The sequence below is a fragment of the Carlito syrichta genome, unplaced genomic scaffold (assembly GCF_000164805.1).
Source record: "Carlito syrichta isolate Samal-C Ts95f unplaced genomic scaffold, Tarsius_syrichta-2.0.1 Scaffold84677, whole genome shotgun sequence".
NCBI classification, from domain to species: domain Eukaryota; kingdom Metazoa; phylum Chordata; class Mammalia; order Primates; family Tarsiidae; genus Carlito; species Carlito syrichta.
Window position 1 is genome coordinate 54,509 of NW_007028773.1, and position 19,113 is coordinate 73,621.

Sequence of the window (19,113 nt, forward strand, 5' to 3'; positions counted from 1 at the left end):
GAAGTATCGGTGACAGAGGCATTATCAACTTTCAATCTAAGATTCTATGTGACAGAATCATTTAAAAAATGAGAAATGCAATGTTAGATGTATTGAAAATATTTTATAATCCTAACCATCTGGTACAGGAAAAAAATTATATTGAAACATTTCAATATTTTTAAACAATGAAAAAAATATTGGACTAGAAAGTAGCACAAGAATTTTACAAATATAAACTTAGGCTTCCTCACATTTCCCATAAAGCAACTAAACAATACAAATATTTCAAGAAATAGATGACAGTATCAGAATACCTCAAATGCAAAATTCCAAAGTCCAACAGCCACTTACATTATGAGATTTTTCAAAACAGTTTCTAAATTAAACAATAACAGCAAAAGGCACAAAAAGCCTATTTATTTTAATGGTGTCTTGGCTGATTCTTTAAGAAGCAGGTAAACAATGTATTGTAAGGAATGGTAAAAACTTGGCCTGAGCTGTCTTCTGGCAATATTAATAATAATCCTACTATATGTAGATTTGCCGTCCAAGGACAAAAGCTCCATGCCATCAACTTCTGCTGTCCCCTTCCAGAGAAAAGAAGCGGCTGCTGGTTTTTTCTGTTTCCAGTTTTCACTATGCTCTGAGCAGACAGGATGTCATAAAATAAATGAGAGTATTCCATTATCCGACCAGAAATGCCACCCTCTTCCCAACTCATTGCTCTGCCTTGAAAAATCAACATATTTCTGAATCTTCAATTTATTCTCCTGAGACATTATGCATGAACCATTATAAAACATACAGGTGATACAAAGTCCAATAACCTGGCATGTTTATGGAATAAACACATGAAAATTAAACATGATACACCGTGAGGGAAAATCATGGTTTCATTTATTTTTGTAAGAGACAGGTTACTAGTGCATGACGTAAAGCTTAAAAGTCATCACCAAACTGTGCTAAAGATATTGCAAGAGATTATACAGGGAGAAATCTGTGCAAATTCATCTTCTTACTCAGTATCAGATGGTAAAAACAAAAACAAAAAAATCAAACCAAAACCCAAATTATTTCTTTAAATAGTCTGTTTATATTCAGGAAAACAGATTTGAAAAACTGAACAAGTAGACATCTGCCGCCTCTTTATAATCAAATAACAATGCCAATGAAGAGATTCCAAAGAAAAAACGAAGATTGAAAAAACAAAAATCCAAATAAAAGCCAACACTGCTATTGAAATTTTTCTTTTAATATGTCATATCTTGATTGCATATTTCCCAAAGTACTTTTCCAGTCATATCTCCCAACCCCCGCAAAAGATTTCGCCAGTCTTTCCAATGCAAAAAAAAGTTGCATTATAGTTTTATCTACCTTCTCTTTTTGAAAGCAATAAAATACGAATGACTTTAATGATAATACTTTTATCTAATAAAGACATTTACAAATATCAGAAACCCAATTTTGAAACATCTGCAATTAATTTTGAACTGAATCAGCATTTTGTGAGTTTTTAAAAAGGGCAGCAGTTTGACTCATGACTTGCTGATAAAACACATCTGCTGAGGGAAGGGAAGAAAAGAGGGAGAGTGAATGCTGCATTTCTACATTGGCCCCCAAAGTGCTAATTTCACAAAGGGATACATCAAAAGCAAACATGCAATGGTTGTTTTAAAATTTTTACTGCAATATAACAACGAAGTAAACAGTAATTAGACACCTACCAATTTCCCCCCAAAACAAACAAAAAATGTAAACAGGGAAATAACTCTGCCTATACTTGTACAGCTTCTCAAATCATGTTAGAAGGATCTCACATTCAATAATCAAGAAATTTTAAAATAGCAGTAATTATTTTCATTTTTAAGAAAAGGTTTCCCCTTTCTCCCCCCGACCCTAAGTATTTAACATGAAAGAATGGGCTTCCTTACACATTAATTTTATACTATTTTTGAAGCAGCAACAATTAACCATCAATAATTTGGCATTTCTGTTTACAGTTGCTACAAAAATTTTTTAAATTTCACAAAGCCATTATCCAGTGTTGCCATGAAACAAAGACTGTAAATTCTAGGTAGCAAAGATTCTTTTTGAAACCAATGTTAAGTCAAAGAAATATAAAGCAGGGCATTACACTAAGTTTCTGGATCTAGTACACTAAAAAGTGAAACCTAGGAAAAGTTACCTACTGTTTTATAGAAGAAATAAAGACCTGCAAAAGCTGATTTTTGGTTGTATAATATTTTACACACTGTGTGGAGTTGCAGCATCTGCTAATTGAAGCAGACATGCACTGTATTTATCCCTGCCCTATATCCTAGATCCCTCCCTCCCCACCCCCAACCATCTACTATCTTAAACCAAGTATTGTGGATATGAGCCCAAGTCATCCCAGACAATCCAGTGAACAAAGTTAGTGTAATGCACTGGTGTGAAGTGTAAGATACAAAAAAGTCCCTTTCAATCTTCATCAAAGTTCTGCTGTAGAAGAAAGTTGGCAGCCAAATTCTCATTCTTCTCACAAGCAAAATATGCTTGAATCACAAGTCCTTCAGGAAATCCTAATGCCTTTAACTGGAAGAAAAGAAGAAATATATATGTATATGTGTATATGAATCTAGCCCACCAATAATGACATATTTAATTTTCTTTACATATTATAGACCCAGCATAGCATTACTGACCAAGCATTACTTGAAAACAAATCACAACCCAAAAAATTCTTGAAAATTTTCCATGAATTCATCTCTAGCTGAATATGGATTTGCTATTCAATCCAAGAAGCTAGATGGAATCCAGATAATCACCTTTAAAAGTCTTTGTTTCTAGTTGAAGATTCAGATCAGCATATACTATGCAAACACTCTTTGGTATAACTAAAAATTAGCCGCTAATCAAATGATCTTGTAGAAATTTATAAATCAAATGGCTTTTAGTATATTTAAGGTGAAGATAAGGACAAGAGTACCTGGAGTACAGTTTAATTACCTCACCTAATTTTTAGAAATTAAAAGCAAATATGTTTTGTCAAAGCAACTCATGTCTTCCATTCAGGTCAAACATTACTCTCAACTGTATTGTCACATTCAACACTTCATATTAGAAAAACAGGTGGCCAGTTATTAGTAATATTACAGTATATATTTTTAAACCAAGACATACATGTTCTATTTTTATCTGCTCAACATTTATAGCATTTTAAATGGTAATACCAACTACTTAATTTCATTTTCTTAGTTTATGAAAAATCGCTTGTGATGCAATACTCATTGCTTTCAAAGCCTTTAAAAACTAAAAAAAAAAAAGTCTTTATAACCTAATTCACTAGGTACAACTGTCAGTCAAATGTTATTTATAAATACCCTCAATTGTCTCAATCACTTTGTGTTAGATGTTTCCAGAAATGACCTTTTAAAAACTGGGCAAAAACTCCAATTCAGCAGAACAACTACCCATCCATGAAAAAAGAAAAAGTTTAAAAATAAGTTTGATATCTGGGTCTTGTCCAGACTAAAGCTAGGCTAGTTGAAGTAAAAGAGTAAAATTCCACTATCTGCTGCTACAAAACACACACTTTAGATCAAAGATACAAAAATGCTGAAAGTAAAAGAATAGAAAAAAATATATACTATGCAAACAGTAACCAAAAGGCAGCTAGAATGGCAACACAGTATCAAACAAAATAGATTTTTAAGATAAAAATTGTCACCAGAGGCAAAGATTATGATTTTTTTTAAGGGTCAGGAAGATACAACAATTACAAGCATATGTAACAAAGTTCTAAAACACACGAAACAAAAACTGAGATGTGAAGGACGAAATTGATAATTCAACAATAATTGGAGATTACCCCCCCCTTCAATAGTAGATCCACAGTTAAGGCAAAAGACCAACAGGCCGCTGGGCTTGGTGGCTCAGCCTGTAATCCTGCGCTTTGGGAGGCTGAGGTGAGTGGACTGCCTGAGCATGCGGGTTCGAAACCCTCCTGGGCAACTTGGTGAGACCTCATCTCTACAATAAATCAAAAATTAGCTGGGCATGGTAGCGCGCGCCTGTAGCTCCAGCAACTTGGAAGGCTGAAGCGGAAGGATCACTGGAGACCAGCAGGTCGAGGCTCTGGTGGCCGGAAGCAGCCACTGCCCTCCAGTCTGGGTGACAGAGTGAGACTCCAACTCAAAAAAAAAAGGGAAAAAAAAAGGAAGAAAAAAAAAAAGACCAACAGGCCAAACAATAATAAAACTCAAGATCTGAATAACACTACAAAGCAACTAGACCTAACAGACATTTATAGAGCACTTAGCAAGAGCACATATACATTCTTCTCAAATAAAACATTCTTCAGAAAGACAGTGTTAGGCCATAAAACAAATTGCAGTTAAGTTTTAAAGGATTGACAGTATGTTCTCTGAACTTAGAAATCAAAAGATGACAACCTGGGCAAAATACAAAACCAATAGGGTACCTATAGAAAAGAAAAAAATTTTTAAAATCAAGCCTGGTGTGGTGGTGTGTGCTACAGTCCTAGTTACTCCAGAAGCTGAACCTGGAGGACTCCTTGACGCCAGGAGCTTGAGGCTGCAGTAAGCCATGTTTGTGCCATTGCACTCCACCCTGGGTCAGAAAGGGAGACCTGTTTAAGGACAACCACCACTACCAAAACAACGACAACAAAGAGAGAAAGAAGAAAATCTGGGAAATTCATAAATATGTAGAAACCACAATCTTAAATAACTAATGAATCAAAGAAGAAACTGTAGGAGAAATTAGCAAATACTTTGGAGATAAATGAAAACAAATTCACAACATACTGAAACATGGGATGCTAAGCCAGGCATGGTGGCTCATGCCTATAATCCCAGCATTAAGGAGGCTGAGGCAGGAAAATCTCTTGAGCCCAGGAATTCGAGACCAGCCTGGGTGACATAGCAAAATCTCATTCTTACAAAAAAATTTAAAAATTAGCCCAGCATGGTGGTATGCGCCTGTAGTCTCAGCTACTGGGGAGGCTGAGGTGGCAGAACTGCTTGAGCCCAGGAAGTCAAGGCTATTCTATTGAGTCATGATCATATCCCTTTGCAGGCTAGCCTCGGTGACAAAACAAGACTCTGACTCAAAAACTAAAGATAATAATCTAACCTTCCTCATTAAGTTAGGAAAAGAACAATCTGAACCCAAAGCAAGCAAGAGGAGGAAAATAATAAAGATTAGAGAGAAAATAAGACTAAAAAAACAGAATCAACAAAACCAAGTTAGTTCTTTTAAAAATAACAAAGTTGACAAGTCTTTAACTAAACTGACTGAGAAAAAACAAAATCTTAGGACTCAAATCACTAAAATCAGGACTAGCTGGGCATGGTGGCTCACGCCTATAATCCCAGCACTTTGGGAGGTGGAGGCGAGAGGATTGTCAAACCCCCAGGTTCAAGACTAGCCTGAAATACGTGAGACCTAGTCTCTACAATAAATTTAAAAAAAAAAGAATTAGGCGTGGTGGCACATGCATGTAGGTCCAGTTACTTGGAAGGCTGAAGCAGAAGGATCACCTGAACCCAGCAGAGGTTGAGACTGCAGTGGCTGTGAGCATGCCAATGCACTCCAGCCTGGGCAACAGAGTGAGACTCCGACTCATTCATTCATTCTTAGATAGAAAGATAGATAGATAGATAGATAGATAGATAGATAGATAGATAGATAGATAGATAGATATAGGTAACTTAGACAAGACAGACAAATTCCTAGAAAGACAAAAAATACCAAAACTGACTCCAGAAGAAACAAAAAACATAAAGCGACCCTTTATAACAAGCAAAGAGATTGAATTAGTAATCACAAAGCTTCCCAAAAAGAAAAGCCCAGCCCAGGTAGCTTTACTATCAATTGTTTAGAGAATAATTAACATCAATTCTTAATAAATGCTTCCAGATAACAGAGGAGAAAACATTTCCCAACACATTCTAATAAGGCCACTATTACACTGATATCAAAATTAGACAAAGACATCACAAGAAAACTATAGACCAGTATTACTTATGAATTCATGTGAAAATTCTCAACAAAATACTAGCAGACTGAGTCCAGCACCATATAATAAGACTGAAGGCTCTAGAAAAAACACTTACACAACAAAAGAAATAATATCTATCCATATTGGAAAAGAAGTAAAACTATCTCTATTTGCAGATATGGTCCTGTATATGGAAAGCCTGAAAGAACACACACAAATTACTAGAACTATAAATGAGTTCAGGAAGGTTTTAAGATGTCAGGTGAATATACAAAATTAAATCGTATTTTTATATAACCAGCAATGAATCATAAAAAATAAAATTAAGAGAAAATTTCACAGGAACTTATCAAAAAAGAATAAAGATACTTAGGAGTAGATTCAACAAAATAAGAGCATAATTTTCACACTGAAAACTACAGAACACTGTTGAAAGAAATTATAGAAAACCTAATAAATGGAAAGACATCCCATGTTTGTGGCTTGGTAAAATAGATTATTATTAACATGGCAATTCTCTCTAAATTCATTTACAGAATAAATACAATCTCTATCAAAATCCTAGCCACTTTTTTTGTAAAAATTAGACAAGTTCATACTAAAATTGATGCAAGGAATCCAGAATAGCCAAAACAACCCTTGGAAACAAGAATAAAATGGAAGCACTTAATACTTCTCAATTTCAAAACTTACTAGAAAGCCACAGTAATCAGGAAATGAGATAGGGGCTTAAGAGTAAATATACAGATCAATAAAAGAATTGAGGGTCCAGAAATAAATCCTCACATTTATGGTCAACTGATTCTCAACAAGAGTACCAAGGCAATTTAGTAAGGAAAAGAGTGATCTTTTCACAAATGGTGATGAGGCAACTGGATATACACAGCAAAGGAATGAAGCTGGAAACCAACATCTCACACCATACACAAAAAGGAATTCAAAATCATAAATAAACCTACATGAAAGAGAAGAAGAAGGCTCTTGACCTGAGATTAGGCAATATTCTCTTAGATATGATATGAAAAGCATGCTTTAAAAAAAAAGAAGCCGGGCTCGGTGGCTCAGCCTGTAATCCCGCGCCTTTGGGAGGCTGAGGTGAGTGGATTGCCTGAGCCCGCGGGTTTGAGACCCGCCTGGGCAGCGAGACCTCATCTCTACAATAAATCAAAAAATCAGCCGGGTGTGGTAGCACATGCCTGTAATTCCGGCTACTTGGAAGGCTGGGGCAGAAGGATCGCTGGAGCCCAGCAGGCGAGGCTGCGGTGGCCAGGAGCGGCCACTGCACTCCAGTCTGGGTGACCGAGTGAGACTCCAACTCAAAAATAAAAAAAATTTAAAAAAAAAAATTTTTTTTAAAAAGAGAGAAAAATATCTGAAAACACATAAACCAGAAACTTTTAACTCTAAATCCAAAAGAGAAACAGTTGTAGCCAGGTGTGTTGGCTCACACATATTCCCAGCACTTTGGTAGGCCCAGAGGGAACGACTGCTTGAGCCCAAGCGTTTGAGATCAGCCTGGACAACACGGCGGTATGTGTCTGTAGTACCAGCTACTCAGGAGGTTGAGGCAAAAAGACCCTTAGCCCAGGAGATCAAGGCCTAGGCGAAGGAGATTCAGACTCAAAAAACAAAACAAAAACAAAAACAGTTGCTATAAAACAATTTAAGTGTCATTTACTCACCTGAATTATTTAAGGAGGAAAAAAAAAAACACACACATCAGCACAGTATACGAGGGGGGACCCCCCCCAAAAACTGGAATTTTTTGAGTCAGAGTCTCACTCTGTCACCCAGAGTGCAGACTGGAATGTAGTGGCACACTCACGGCTACCGCAACCTTGACCTGCTGGGCTCAGGAGATCCTTCTGCCTCAGCCTTCCAACTATAGGCAATATAGGAACTATAGGCATACGCCGCCTTGCCCAGCTAATATTTTTATTTATTATAAAAATGAGGTCTCATCGAATTCCTAGGGTGGTCTCAAAGCCCTGGGCTCAGGGAATCCTCTCACCTCAGCCTCCCAAAGTGCTAGAAATACAGGTGTGAGCAACCGTGCCTGGCCTTGGAATTATTTGTTGGAGGGTGGGCCCCTTACGATATAGGCTTCTCCTGCTTAAGTGTTCTAGGAACTCATCCGCACCAGAGTACCAGCTAGGATTGTTGTGAGAAGCTGCGTTTAGCTTCAGTGAAATTATTATTATTTTTTAGATTCTTTCAACACATTTGTCCATTTCATGATAGGTAATTTCCACAAACAATGAACGGCAGTGAAATATTGACAAAAATGGCATGACCCCTGTCCCCCACCCTCTCTATTTACCCGATCTCACCCTGAGTGACTACTTTTTGTTTCCCTGATGAAGAAAGTCCTCAAAGGGAAACATTTTGCCAATACGCAAGAGATAAAACAAAGAACAGCATATTACTAAAAGACACCAAAATTGACGGGCTCAAAAACTCATTTTGAGCAGTGGAAGAAGCATCTTGACAGGTGTATTGCATCAAGTGCAAAGTATTTTGAAGGTGACTAAAGTTTAAACATGTAAGAATACACAATTTTTTATAAATAAATTCTAGGGCTTTTTTGGGTCCCCCTCATATAGTTTTTAGAAAACATAATTATAAATAAATCTCCAACACTCCTATATATTATAAACAAGAAAAAAATTACTGTTCAGATGACTGTTTAAGTTAAAATGCACTTGAGATGATTGTTTTAAGTTAAAATGCACTTGATCTGGAAACACTCAAAACATCCCAAAACACTCTGTAAGGTTAAGACAGGGCAAGTATTATGATTCCCACGATTCCCTGTTTACAAAATATTAAAAATGGAGAAGAAAATGACTAATCACTGTATCATAAAAATTAGGTTACTGCAGTGCCACAACCTACACTCGTTGACCTGGTAAGGAGGTAAAGAGAATCAGGACAACTGAGTTCTGGTATTTAACTTACACAATCCTTACATCAGTTAACATATTTACTTTATATTTTAGTAACAATAATGAAGCAAGGTTTAAAATATAAAATTAAAAACGAATAATTTAGAACTGGGCACACAAAGTTTTTAACATATCTATGCCTGCTTCATGCAAGGCTGGCACTTTACTGCTAGTCCTTTGGCTTCGCAAAGGACAAGACCAGGGAGCAGGGCTAAAAAGAAATTGTCTCTATTGTAATTCCTAGGGCAATGCTCCACATGACTATGTCCAACAGAACTATTTCCAGGAAACAGAAATACTCTACGTCTGTCCAATAGTAGCCACTAACCTCATGTGAGTCCTGAATATCTGAAACATGGCTAGTATAACTAAGGAACTAAATTTTAGTTTTACTGAAACTCACCCTTTCTATAGCTTCTTTTTCCTGAGGTGTTACTTGAATGTAGTTCATGTGACCGCTTCCAGCTTCGGCAATTCCTCCACTGCTGCCTCCCCCTCCTCCTCCTTGACCACCAGCCTCTTGAACTGGCTCATTTAACATCTGAATAAAATGCTCCTGGTGTTGGCTAATTTGCTGTGGTAATGTGAAGCACAGAGGAAAACAGTACATTAAGTATTGTCAAGAAAACAGTAATTCTAAATACAAACAAGAGAAAAGGCTATACTTTTGCAAATGTAATATTTTAAAGTCATTCTGGATTATTCTGTTTTTGGAAGGATGTGATTGCTTGTACATTATTAAGGAAACAGTACTTCTGAACAAGATAAACAGTGAAGGGAATTCAAATTCTTTCATAAATGACACTCCCCCACCTATGTTAAAAACTATTGTTGGACTATAAAAGTAGACAGAACTTATTCCTAATATGTGCATATAATTATTTTTTACCTTCACACTAGTAGGCAGTACAGTGATGTACAAAATACAAATATTTGGTGATCTGAACATTAAAGAAGCCCACGGCTATTTTTTCTAAGAGGCAATACCTCCACTGTTAATAAGTTTGGGAAAAAAATTTAAATAATTATTTAAATAAGTTTGGAAAATTTAAATAAGTTTGGGAAAATAATTTAAATAATTGCCAGTGCACATTAAAGAATCTGAGAAGCCATTCTTTGTTTAAATTGCTTCTTTGTTTAAATTGCCTCTCAGATTCTTTAATGTGCACTGGCAATCTCCAAAAAGGAAAGAGAAAACATTTCCCAAACTGATTATTTAGCCAACTTAAATTAACCCAACCTCCAGATCCCAACATGTACACCCATCTAGAACTAATATTCTAGTGAGTGTAGCCTGGAAGAATGCTTTCACCATTCTCAGAGTTGGTAGGGGAGGCGGAAGGATGTTCATGAACTTTTTCAAAATGTGACACACTCTAACCTCATTTTTTTGAAATTGACACTGATTAAATAGTCACCTGCAATAACTGAGGATTCTCTCGACCTATCTGTTGTAGCAATGCTGGAAGCAGGGAAGGATTCTGTTGAATAATCTGTCTCATTTGTTGAAACTGAGGCTGATTTCGTAAAAATTCAAGGGGATGTCCTAAAATATACAAAAACATTTTTAAACAAAAGCTGTAAATACAAAGAGCTAATAAATCATACATTCAGACAGCAAATACTATCAAGTTAAAAATATAATAAAATAATTAGGAAGTCTTCAAGCTGTACCAACTTGTGGAAGTTTTATGCAGCAGAAATTATGCCTACAAGCAAAGACAGAATAGAGAATGCTATAGTATTGAACCAAGCTTTCCTAGAATTGACCTGGGTACTCAAAAAAAAAAAACCCACATTGTGCCCTGCAAGTGTTCTGTCAAAATAAAAAGTACTAAAAGTTGTTCCTGTTGCTTAAAAGTTCCTAAGAAAAATATACACCAAGACTAACAAAAACAAAAAACCCCACTTATTTTATAATACAACCAAAACCCCTCAAAGAACACAACCTGAGCTTGAATTCCTGCGAAATGATAAACCAAACAAGTGAGAGAACGATATTTAATACTTAGGTTCAGGTTTTCAGATAAGGAGTTGTTTTAATAAAACTTAATGACAATGCAGAAAAAGACTTTTGGTTATTACTATTAAATTTCAAACATCTGTGAACTATAAAAACGTGAGATAGATAAGCTGTCAAGACAATCTAGTATTAATACATCCAAAAGTCTTTGGTCTAAAATCCATTTACAATAATAAATATTAATAGTGTCAAATAAGGCACAAGAACATGTGATTTTGGAGGGTGCTGGTACTTGTCTGGTTATATAGGAAACTAAAAATTGTATGCAAAGGAATTGTTTTTGAGGTTACAAATGAGTAAAAGATAATTAGGATGTATGCTGTCACTTCCTATTCAGGAAGACAGTCATTCAAATTAAAATGACCATAACGTTAATTCCAGTGATACTGAGGGAAAAATGACCATAACACACAGGTATTTATTCTTCTTTATATAACACTAGTTTTATAGATGATGAAAATGAGACTCAGAGACTATGTCACCTAATAAGTGCTGAAAAGGACAGCACCCCAAATCCGAAGCAAAGCCAAGATGTCTCTTCTTCCCATGATCAGGCTGAATCTCAACAAGTGAAAGGCCTGTCCTCTGGGAGACTTCATACGAAGCACTTAGCAATTTTTGCCAACTAGAGGTGACTATCATAATTAGAGACAGGAAGCGCGAGAAAGAACAACCTCTTTGAAACTGTTTAAATTACTTTGTCAATATACACAAGAAAGAATGAAGGAGAATACTATGTAAATCCTAGGCCAACCATAGGCTCCTGGCTTCATTCTGTAGCCAGAGACTGGAATTCAAGCTTTGCTCTGGATACTAGATTGAAACCTCTCAGGGCTTCATTTACTTGGTTGTATAATAACTACTAAGATTCCGTTGGCTGTGCAATTATACATACTTTATAACATTTATGGAGAGAGAAAAAGCAAGCAAACCATTCTGAATGGCTTCAGAAAGTAACACTAAATGCAAACTGGAAAGCATGTTTTCCTTAGAATAAATAAAACAAAACTATGCCCTTTGACAAAACTTTAGTGTTGATTTTAATATAAGCGAGGATACCTTTTCTATCCACTTGGTAGAATTTCTTTTGGGCCTTTCTCATACATTAGTAAATAGACAACTTATTTTAAGAGTTATCAAATGCTTTGGGAATAAGTCTCATTTCTGAAGTATTTCAGATTAAATTACTTTACACTATAAATTCAGGGCATTTCCTCTCCCATTCAAAAGATTGCACTTTACCTCCAGAACTTGTTGTTGTAGTCGTTGCTGTTGTGGTTGCTGCAGCTGCAGCCACTGCTGAAGACTGAGGAGCCCCAGTGCTAGCTGCTTGAGGGGGGTCAACCACAGCCTGACTTTCTCTATCTCCAGGGATTCCCTAGAACACAATTTCCAGGCTTTAAGATATCCCATCATTCACAATCAGTTAAATATTATACAGAGTAAAAGATTTATAGTCTAACATCTTGTCTAATTTTTAAAAGCATCAAACAGATGTCTACTTCAATTAAAAGTAAAGGATTATTAAGCTACATGGATTCGAATTAGAACTGGCCTAAATAAAAACCCAATAAAAATGCTATAATGTAAGGCAGCATCATCCAACAGAACTTCAAGCCATGATGGAAATGTTCTCTAGCTGTGCTGTCCAATAGTATACCTGCCAGGCACATCTAATTTTTTAATTTTGAAAAATATTAATACATGTATCTTATTAAAACCAAATATAACCAAGTTGGGGTTTTTTTGTTTTTTGTTTTAATTAGAGTCTCACTCTGTCACCCAGGCTGAAGTGCAGTGGCATGCTGACAGCCACCCCAGTGTTGACCTGCTGGGCTCAGGCGATCCTTCCGCCTCAGCCTTCCAAGTAGCCAGAACTACAGGCGTGCACTACCACACTCAGCTAACTTTTTGATTTATTGTAGAGATGAGGTCTCACCAAGTTGCCCAAGCTGTTCTCAAACCGGTGGGCTCAGGCAATTCCCTCACCTCAGCCTCCCAAAGTGCTGGGTTTACAGGCTTGAACCACCATGCCCGGCCATAACTAACATTTTTGTGCCACATGTTGCTGTACTTGATCTTTGAACTTCTTAGAAAATTTCATCAGCTGCTGCTCAGTGATAGGATTGGAATTTGTGATCCTAGCCTTAAGACTGTCCAAAGAAAGAGGTTTTGATGCACATCTGACAGTTGTGAAATTACTTCTGGGGGGAAAAAATGTCTAATGGATACAGATCGGGTACCAGAGTGGCCAAGCAGGAGGATCTCTACTGATGCATGGTACCAAGAGAGTGACATTCAGAAAGTGCCCAATACAAAAATTAAAATTCATGTTTCAAAATTCACTTTTAGGCAATGCTTTTTCCAAGTTTGTAGTATTTATCTTCTGAAGTTATTATAGCTTAAATTGTACAAAGACTTTTCAGGACATCCTATTTTGATGCACATGATTTATAGATTTTTCATCTACAAGTCTTTATCAAGTTCTTTTAGATCAGAGAATGAGGAAGTATTATAATAAAAGATGGTAAACGCTTCCATTTTCTAATAAGCCGAGAAGCTAAACTTATCAGCATATAAAGAATGAAGGGTAACGATCAGCAAGAAAATGACTGCCTATATTAGATGTCACTCCAGGCATTAGAAACAAACGTTTTTGCAAGAGTTCACCAATTTAAACCTTTAATTCAGATGAGCAGTTATGAAGTGCTAACAAACTACATACAAGTTTAGAATCTAGAGCTTACAACAAATTCTCAAATAGGTCTGTTAAACTAAAAAGTTACTATACGTCTTCCTCTAGTTTTCACACATGGCATATAGGCTCCTAGTAGATAAATTATCAAGGTTTCTTCTTTCCATTCCTTCACATTCATTTACATGTTAACTAGTTACAGCTAAAAGCAGTTTTCAGTCTTTGAAACAAACAGTAAATATACCAAAAACCCTTTGTTTCATGAACTAGTCTATCATCTATTTCTCTGTGTCTGAAGCAATTTTAAAATTCAGCAATTTAGGAAACAGTGATTCTTTTTTAATACCTCAAAACTTCACATCCATTAGACCAAAACATCTGTTACTACTAAACTTATGTAGAATTCTAAATCAGGTATAAATTAAAGCCATGCCACAAAAGCAAAGGCAGATTCATAACAATTATTCAGCCAATAGGATTCCTCAACTCTAAACAAATCAGACAAGTAAATGCCAGCATTTAAAAAAAAAAAAACAAAAAACCACTACCCAGGAGGATAACAAAAGAGCGATGTGTTGATGCATTCATTCATTTTGCAGAGATGAAGTCTTGTTATGTTGCCTAGGTTGGTCTTGAACTCCTGGGCTCAAGCAATCTTAGCCTCCCAAAGAAGTACGACCTAGAAACTAAAGAATGGGTTGGACTGTAGATTGTATTCCCCAAAGAGTTAGGATTGGCGAGACCCCATCTCTACAATCAATAAAAAAAAGCCGGGCGTGGTAGTGCGTGCCTGTAGTTCCAGCTATTTGGAAGGCTGAGGCGGAAGGATCGCCAGAGCCCAGCAGGCGAGGATGCGGTGGCCAGAAGCGGCCACTGCACTCCAGTCTGGGTGACAGAGTGAGACTCCAAATCAAAAAAAAAAGAGGATCGTAGATCTCTAAGATTGGGCAATTCAGACTTTGATAATACTCTAAAACATCAAAAACAATAATAAAATGAAAGTTTAAGACTAAAAACATTAAGACAATACTTGAGCCTGGGTCACATCTATAAAACAAGCAGATTCTCAATTTAATAAAATACACAGGGTTTCAGTCAATGTCCTCCACAACCTATATCTCATATACCTTACTGCCAGTAAAAAAAAGCAAAAACCTGTATTTTTATGTGAAATATCCTAATTTTGAAAAGTTGGCAACTAATAACAGAAAGTTACACAGTATAAACAAATAAAATTTGGCCTGGGCTCCTAGCATGAAATTTTGCTCTAAATAATTCACCCGATCATAGGGGCACCTAGAAAGCTACTAAAATGTTGAACCATTAGATTATAAAATATGTCCCCCATCCCTCAACACTTAATTGCCACCCTTTAAGGATGACATAATTGGGGTAACAAGGTGCTACACTCCAACTGGATAACCAATTTTACAACTCATTTAGCCACATTGTTTTCTAGCTAAAACCATATTAGAAACCTTTACAAAAGGTTTATATCTTACCAACATAAAATGTAATGCATTAGGGAAAAAAAACATTATATAAATTATCTAGGAGATCCAGTAAATTAGCTCGTCCTTTAAAAGCTATTTCTTTGAGATTTTGATCTTAATTAGAAGGAAGAAAAGCAAAATATGTTTCTCACCATTAAAAGATATTCCACTGCTCTGTCAGGATTGTTGAAACTGGCTCTCAGGGCTGCAATTACTTGCTCTCGTTCATAACCCATTGACATGATCTCAGTTACCATATTCTCGTAAGACTGACCTGTCACTAAAAAAGAAGGAATGGTGGGGAAACAAAAGGAACATTTAATAAAGAAGGATTCTCCACACAACTCCTAATCTTTTACAAGTATACGATGTTTCAGGTACTGCTGTGCCAAAAATTACAAAGACGAGTAACAATACATATTACAACATATATGTAGTAGGTAGAGTAATGGTCCCCCCAAGGTGCTCATGGTCAGATTCCTGGAACCTATAACTATATACATGGCAAAGGGGAATTAAGGTTGTAGACAAAATTAAGGTGGTTAAGCAGTTGACTTTAAGATGGGGAGTTCATCCTGTATTATCTGGGTGGGCCCAATGTAACCACAAGAGTCTTTAAAAGTAGAAGAGTAACATGATGACAGGGTCAGAGAAACAGACATGAGGATGAGAGGACAAAAGAGGGATCAGAGATGCTATGCTGCTGCTTCTGAAGACAGAAAAAGGGGCCATGAACCAAGGTATGTGGGTAGCCTCTAAAAGCTGGAAAGAACAAAGAAACAAATTCTCCCCTAGAGTCTCCAGAAAGGAGTACTGACCCCTTGACTTCAGCCCGGTGCCCCATGTCAGACTTCTGACCTACAGTACTAGAAGTGATAAATGTGATAAATCTGTTGTTTTGCACCACTAAGTTTGTGTTAACTTATTATAGTAGCAATAGGAAATTCATGTGTTTCATAAGTACAATAGAAATATCAGGTACAAAGCTGAGAGGTCAGAAAATGCAACCTGCAAGAGAAGACAGACTGAATTGTGAAAACATATAGGGGAACATTTCAAGCAATCAACTCTGATGCATCAAGTCTGCAGTTTACCTATGACACCTTATATTATCAAAACAGTGGAGAAAGGGAGGTTAGAAGCTAGAAAACTAGACTCATATGTCACACAAAGCTGGAATAATGCCCTAAGTACTACTATTTCAACAGACACTCTAATTCTCCCTCCTCGCAGCTGAAGACTTAACTTGCTCTTCAAGGAAACAGAAGACAACACTCCAATGGAATGAATTAAAGTTGTTTCCCCCCATTTTCCTACCTCATTTAAAATGATTATTTTTTTCCATGTGTGCTCTAGGTACCATTATCTTTACTGCCACCTCAGAAAACTGGATTTGGTTATCCTCTCTCTTCTCCACTCTCACCCTTCCCTCTCCACATAATTATCATGATCAGCAGCTATGTCCTATATGTCACCCTGAAACAAAAACACACCTCCTTTGACCCCATCCCAGTTCCTCTTTCAGGAAGGATTTGCTCTCTTCCCTTCATAGCCATTGCTAGCCAACATGCTGTGCCCACCTTCTCACATTCCACTCACTCAACCAATCCCAATATAATATTTCTCCCTCAAGTATGTCCTACCATTACCCATCTTTTCCCTTTCAATAAATACCACCTCTTTTCACCTAAGTGCTTGAACTAGAAACCTGGTGATTTCAGTTCCTTTCTCTCTTGCATCCACGTCTAATTTATCAGCACACCTGGTAGGTTCTATTTCTAAATTCATCCCAAACCCAACTAGTTCCTTCTTTCTCCACTGTCATCACTCAAGATCAGTCCACAAGTGCCTCTGATCTGGATTACACCCCGCTTCCACTCCTGCTCCCATGTCTACAACCCATTCTTTAGCCAGTTGCAAAAGTGAACTTAAAAACAAAACAAAACAAAACAAAAAAACTCATCTCTTCTGGGGTCCCCAGTCCTCAGCAATCCTTCACCCACCACACTCAGCTTCTCTGGGTTACTTCAATAGTCATAACTTTTCCCGTCCCAGAGCCTTTATACATGCCAGCCTTCACATATTTCAGTTCTAAATTTAAGAGCAACGTTGCCATCCTGAGTAGCCTTCTCTTTTTCTTTAGGGAAGCCCTTTGTGTTCTTAATATCATAGATCACAATTTGCAATTTGTTTTATGTTTCATTATTTTTTCTTTCCCTCACCTGAATGTAGGTTTGAGTGTGCAGGTGACCATGCCATTTTCCATGTTTCCCTGATACAAAACTGACAGTATCTGCTGAATAATTTTTTCTACAGAATTTTCAAAAACATAGGTATTTAATAGCCAAAAAACCCCTATATATCACTGTGCAAATTAAGCACTTGCTCTCTTGTTTAAAGTAACTTTTCTTTTTGTATCCCATAACGCTTTTTATCATTTTTTATTTTCTTAATTATTTACCAATATAATTCTAGCACAAAGCCACCTAAGTAGCAATATACTCTTTCAGGAATTTAGTTCCCAGATACAGAAAACAGTATCAATATAAACAAAATTAAGAGCTGTAGAGAATCAGAACTATACTATTTTAACATGATATTTCTCACCCAGTTCTCACAACAGCCCTATATGAAAGGTTTATTTTCAACTCTTTTTAAAGATGAGGCGGCTGAGGCTTAGAGAGATTACAAATTTGATCCAAGTATTAATAGCTGGCAAGTCATGCGGGCAGACATACAAACAGGTTGTGCAGCCCAGAGTCCCCAAACCTAATCCTTATACTATGCCTTCTAAAGTCATGTTTCCTAATTAATCAAGTTATAAAAATTCAGAAGGAAATGCCCATAACCAGCGTAATACTTCTGAGATCTTAAAAGTGTGAAGGCAAATGACTCATAAGAAACTAGAGAGAATGCACAAGAAACATAGCTAATGAGGTGAAAAGAGGTGGTGATAAAGAACCTCATACATGTCATTAAGAATGAGCTTTGGGTTTCTCTTCTCGGTCACAGAAAACTATTAAAGGAACTAACAACGACCCCATTGGATTTGCCTTTTAGAACATCCACTCTGGTAGGAAGGAGGCAAACCAAATGGATGAGAAAAGTCCAAGTATGTGAGGTAAGGACCTGAACTAAGGCAGATAAGTGGCAGTGGAAACACATATTCCAGAGACATGGAGAGAATCAATCAGACTCACTAGGCCAAAAGAGGCAGAGGGTCAAGGATAATGCCAAAGTCCCGGCAGAGGTAAACGAATGAATGATGGTACAAGCAAGTAAGGGAACAAAGGAAAATAATCAGATGAAATCAATAAAAGATGAGTCCATTTAAAACCTAAGATCGTGGAAGTTACAGGCTTTCTAGTTGGCAGTTTAAAGAAATGAGTGTGGGAGCTCAGAGGGAGATGTGCAAGAGTTATAATGTGGGGAATCCTCATAGAATATGGATGATATCGGCCATTCTCATAGTTTCAACTTTGTACTGTGGCTTAGAAACCACGGAAAACTCATACATTTAAGGGTCAGGTAAAATGAGTACCTTATTCTGTCTGAGTACCTTATTCCTTCTAGTTAGAAGGAGTTAAAAGAATGAACTACAAAGCCTGAGAAAGAATAGTCTGAGACATCAATCAGGGAAAAGTGTGGTATCACAGACACACACACAAAAAAGTTAAAGGAGCAATAAATCAACACAGAGACTGGGTAAATCAGATGAAAGAATAAAGGGATCCTGAGACCATAAAGCTGAGAATGGGTGCTCTAGGAGACATAAAGATATACAAGATGTCACCACAGAGGCTGAGGTGCAGCAGCTGCAGCCATGGACTCATGCTCTCTGCGCAGTGGCATCAGTACATTCCAACTGCAGCAGCGGGGGCAACAGCCAGAGCCTATAGCAGCACTGGGGGCAAGAGCCAGTTGGCTCCAGTCCCAACACCACAGAACAGTTCACTGATCTCTGAGTACCT

The 19,113-nt window shown here is 36.9% G+C and overlaps 1 protein-coding gene across 3 annotated transcripts in view; it reads right to left on the minus strand.

The window, feature by feature from the left end:
• Window positions 1–857: 857 nt before the first annotated feature.
• Window positions 858–19,113, minus strand: part of RAD23B (RAD23 homolog B, nucleotide excision repair protein) — a 48,682-nt gene continuing 30,426 nt past the window's right edge. For all 3 annotated transcript variants that reach the window (XM_008056491.2, XM_021711547.1, XM_008056497.1), the window contains exons 6-10: window positions 15,295–15,422; window positions 12,197–12,332; window positions 10,350–10,477; window positions 9,335–9,505; window positions 858–2,556 (exon numbers count right to left, since the gene is read on the minus strand). In XM_008056491.2, coding sequence (XP_008054682.1) covers window positions 2,443–2,556; window positions 9,335–9,505; window positions 10,350–10,477; window positions 12,197–12,332; window positions 15,295–15,422 — 677 coding nt within the window. In that variant the 3' untranslated portion in view covers window positions 858–2,442. The remainder of the gene's footprint in view (window positions 2,557–9,334; window positions 9,506–10,349; window positions 10,478–12,196; window positions 12,333–15,294; window positions 15,423–19,113) is intronic.